The sequence below is a fragment of the Gavialis gangeticus genome, unplaced genomic scaffold, assembly GCF_001723915.1.
Source record: "Gavialis gangeticus isolate Ggan-Ray unplaced genomic scaffold, GavGan_comp1, whole genome shotgun sequence".
Taxonomy (NCBI): domain Eukaryota; kingdom Metazoa; phylum Chordata; order Crocodylia; family Gavialidae; genus Gavialis; species Gavialis gangeticus.
Window position 1 is genome coordinate 44,816,564 of NW_017729034.1, and position 4,233 is coordinate 44,820,796.

Genomic DNA, 4,233 nt, shown 5'->3' on the forward strand with positions numbered 1-4,233 from the left:
CAACTCCCTGCAGCTGGTTCCCTGCCTGCCCTGCACAGGAAAGCAGTGTGCTTCAACACCGGGGCAAGGGCCAGCCATAGAGACACTCTGGCTGGCTACCAGAGCGTCTCTGTGGTGGACCCGAGCCTCCGGTTCCTTCAGGGCACAGTCCTGGACTATGCCCTGCCCTGCTTTTTCCCCCCAGGATATTTTTTTACCCCGGGATATCCAGGGGTCTAGTTTTGCCCCTGTGCTGCATATTTGCAGTGCGGGGAACGTTTTTTTTTTTTTTCCCTGAATGCGCCTCTTGCAGTGTCTCAAAGGGCTTTGAGACGCTGCAAGAGATAGGGTGCATCCAAACGAGCATGCATGTAAGTGACCATATCACCTCTAAAGAAGATATTCTACTTATTATCTGTATTGATAGAGTGTCTTTCTCATAGGGATCTTAGAGTATTTTACTAAGATTTTATTAAGCCTCCTTATGCTTCTGTAAGGTAGCCAATTGAGACTGTGCCTGTGTAGCTAATGGAAACATTGACGCAGGATACACTGAAGCAGAGAGGTTAATTGGTCAGCAGTAAATCATTTGTAGTTCCATCCTTAACATTCATTTTAATATGGTGCTGACTGAAGCTACTGTGAACATCTGTTACATTTATCATTCCTAATTCTCAAACTTTTAAAAAGTAAAAAGAGCTTCAGTCTACAATTTACTTTATGGCCTTCCTGCAGGTATAGATGTTCTGTAGAAAAATAATAAGACTGCATGTTTAAACATCCTCACAAAAAGATGAAAGCAGCTTTCAACAAATATGAATCTCCATAAAAAAATAAAATATTCTTCCTATTAGAAAGGAGGTATACAAATTTATTAGAGAGATTTGCATATGAACTTGCTGAGTGCTATGATGTAAGCACATTTGTATTTAAACTTTATTGGTTAAAGAAGAGATACATGTTCTTAATGGACAGTGGCAACTGGGGCTTCAGTTGATTAAAGTTTGCACTATATGAGCAGAATAAAACCTGATCATTAGTTTCCAAAATTCATACAGAGCCAAATCCTGCACTCCTAATTTATGCTGAACTCCTGTGAAGTCAATGATTCACAAGAGAAATGCTGGCATAGCAACCTTAATCTAAACCGCCTGTCTTGCTCCATTCATTACAAGTCTAGGTTTGGGAAAAATGTAACAAATTCAAATGAAGAATATGTATTGAAAGTCCAACCATAGCTCCTGTGAGAGAATTCAGCTACCTGGTATCTGATGGATAGAGCAGGAGGCTTCATATGACCTGTCCTCTTTCAAATGATGAACCATTAGCAACATATCAAGTCTGTGGCTCCACAGAACATAAACTCTTCGAGACAATCTGTCAGAAACAGAGGTAGAATCCTACCAGTCACATGTTTGGGGAGATTTGACTTTTCATTTCCATACTTTCAAGTGTTATTATGCCTTTTAAATGAAGGTATAAGTCTAAATGTTCTCTTTCTAACAGGGTCTGTTGTTGTTTTGGCTAATTACAGCATTTTTGACCCCTAAATCAACGTGTAACATGAATTCATGCTTAACAAATTTCTTGGATTAACCTGGACTTCATCTTTTTTTCCTCATACCCCTTATACCCTAAGAAGTCAAATGAGGTCAGATTCTAATGTCCTTATTTGCTTGGAGTAGCCCTTTTAAAATTAGTAGTGTTATTTATGGAGTGAGAGGCCACTCAGCATGTTTCTGGGTGACAGAATTTGACCCATTTTGTGCAGCATCTAATTAGAATTCATATTTTTTGCCTGCTGGCTGACTAAGGGTATGGACACATGAACACTTGGAGTCCTTCCAACAGGGAAATGTTTCAAAAGGGCAGCAGCTGGTATGTTCTAATTGTTAGGCGTCAACAAGCTGGGAAGGATTCAAAAGCAGCAAACCCAATTTTAATGCTCCTTCAGCCAGAGGTAAAGTTGGAGCAGGTTTGCTCTATTTGAAGTGGTCTCAGCTTGTTCACATGTAATGGACTATAGCAGCTGTTGAAACGTTCCCCTTTTGAAAGGGCTCCAAGCATTCCTGTGTCCACACGCTAGGATTAAGTTGGTAGCCCAATTGACAGTATATTTGTGTCTATTCCCTGTGATTATTTCCTTTATTTCTCCTTACAGGAATTGTCTCAATCATGACCCTCACTGTTCTTGCTTATGAGCGCTACATTCGGGTCGTCCATGCAAAAGTGATTAATTTCTCCTGGTCCTGGCGGGCCATCACTTACATCTGGCTCTACTCACTAGCCTGGACTGGAGCACCTCTTCTAGGCTGGAACAGATATACATTGGAAATACATGGACTAGGTTGCTCAGTGGACTGGAAGTCAAAAGATCCCAATGATACTTCCTTTGTGCTCTTTTTTTTTCTTGGTTGCTTTGTGGTACCTGTTGGAATCATGGCATACTGCTATGGTCACATTCTATATTCAATACGAATGGTGAGTTGGAACAAGGAATATTAAATGACAAACTAAACGAATAAATTGTCCTTGAAATTTGACATAGTCAACAATATTTCTATTGATAAAACATTCCCTCACAAAGTTACTATATCAAAAGGGTATTATTTTCATTCACAGTAAATTTTAATGGGAACTCTTAAGCAACTTATACAATCCTTTCTAACATTGAAGGACACTTAATTTCATGTAGTGTCTTATAAAGGCATAACAAGACAGCTCCATGTCCTTGGCAGCAAAAGTGCATGGGGCAGTATTGGCTTCTCTGCTCCTAGCTGCAGCAATGTGGCCAGCTGCCAGCTGTGACAGCAGCTATTTTTCTGCCCTCGTTTCTACCCCCACAAGGCAGCACCAGAGACTGCTGCATGCTTGTTGCCCCTCGTTTATGCTATTTAAAAAAAAATCTTACTAATGTATCTATTTTTTACCTCAATTACCTGATATGGGAGAGGAACTTATCTTGGAAGAGTGACTCTAGTCTGTAGAACTCTTTTCCTAATGTAGTGCACAATGAGGTTCTGTTTTTTATGTGCCAAAAGGCAATAGAGGGAAAAGTGTCTCCTTGGAATCTAAGACAAATTTGAAAATAGAAATTTAATAAAGGTACAGCATTAAAAGTCAATTGTAGCATTGGTTGCAACAATAGGATTTTTTTATTTGAACCTTTGACAATTTATTTGAAATTAATGCTAGAGATATTGAGCTGGTAACTGTCAAATTCTTACCCAGTGCATCTGTTTTGCTTTGTGAGTTATCAGTTATCAGACTCTCATTTATACAAGGCTGCTGTCAGATTTTTAAAGTAATATTCCACATCTCCTTCTATATCAGTCCAGATTTTCAGTGATCAGAACTGGTTACTGGTAGATGTATGTAATGGATTGATCATCTTGGTCCAAGCATCTGCCTCAAACACAGATAACATGTTAGTGGAGAGAAAAGTGTGGGTATATTTTCATAGTTGGTAGGGTCAGAAGGAACCTGAGCAGAACATCAAGTCCGACCCCCTACCAGAAGACAGGCGGGTGATCCAGGCTGACCTGGACAGGCTCAGCAAATGGGTGGAGAAGAACCTGATGGTGTTTAATACTGAAAAATGCAAGGTTCTCCACCTTGGGAGGGAAAAGCTGCAGCATCCTTATAGGCTTGGCTAGCACTATGGAAGAAAGAGACTTGGGGGTCATCATTGACCACAAGATGAACATGAGCCTGCAATGCAATACTGCAACTACTAAAGCGACCAAAATGCTGGCTTGCATCCATAGATGCTTCTCAAGCAAATCCCGGGACATCATTCTCCCCTTGTACTCGGCCTTGGTGAGGCCGCAGCTGGAGGACTGCATCCAGTTTTGGGCTACACAATTCAAAAAAGATGTGGAGAAGCTTGAGAGAGTCAAGAGAAGAGCCACGTGGATGATCAGAGGTCAGGAAAACAGACCTTACGACGACAGGCTGAGAGCCATGGGGCTCTTTAGCCTGGAAAAGCGCAGGCTCAGAGGTGATCTGATGGCCACCTATAAGTTTATCAGGGGTGACCACCAGCATCTGGGGGAACGTTTGTTCACCAGAGCGCCCCAAGGAATGACGAGGTCGAACAATCATAAACTACTGCAAGACCGTTTCAGGCTGGACATAAGGAAGAATTTCTTTACCGTCCGAGCCCCCAAGGTCTGGAATAGCCTGCCATCGGAGGTGGTTCAAGCACCTACATTGTACACCTTCAAGAGCAAATTGGATGCTTATCTTGCTGGG

At 41.4% G+C, this 4,233-nt stretch overlaps 1 protein-coding gene across 1 annotated transcript in view; it reads left to right on the forward strand.

Moving 5' to 3' along the window:
* Positions 1-4,233, forward strand: part of OPN3 (opsin 3) — a 55,396-nt gene that overhangs the window by 43,538 nt on the left and 7,625 nt on the right. The window contains exon 2 of the mRNA XM_019527651.1: positions 2,141-2,460. Coding sequence (XP_019383196.1) covers positions 2,141-2,460 — 320 coding nt within the window. The remainder of the gene's footprint in view (positions 1-2,140; positions 2,461-4,233) is intronic.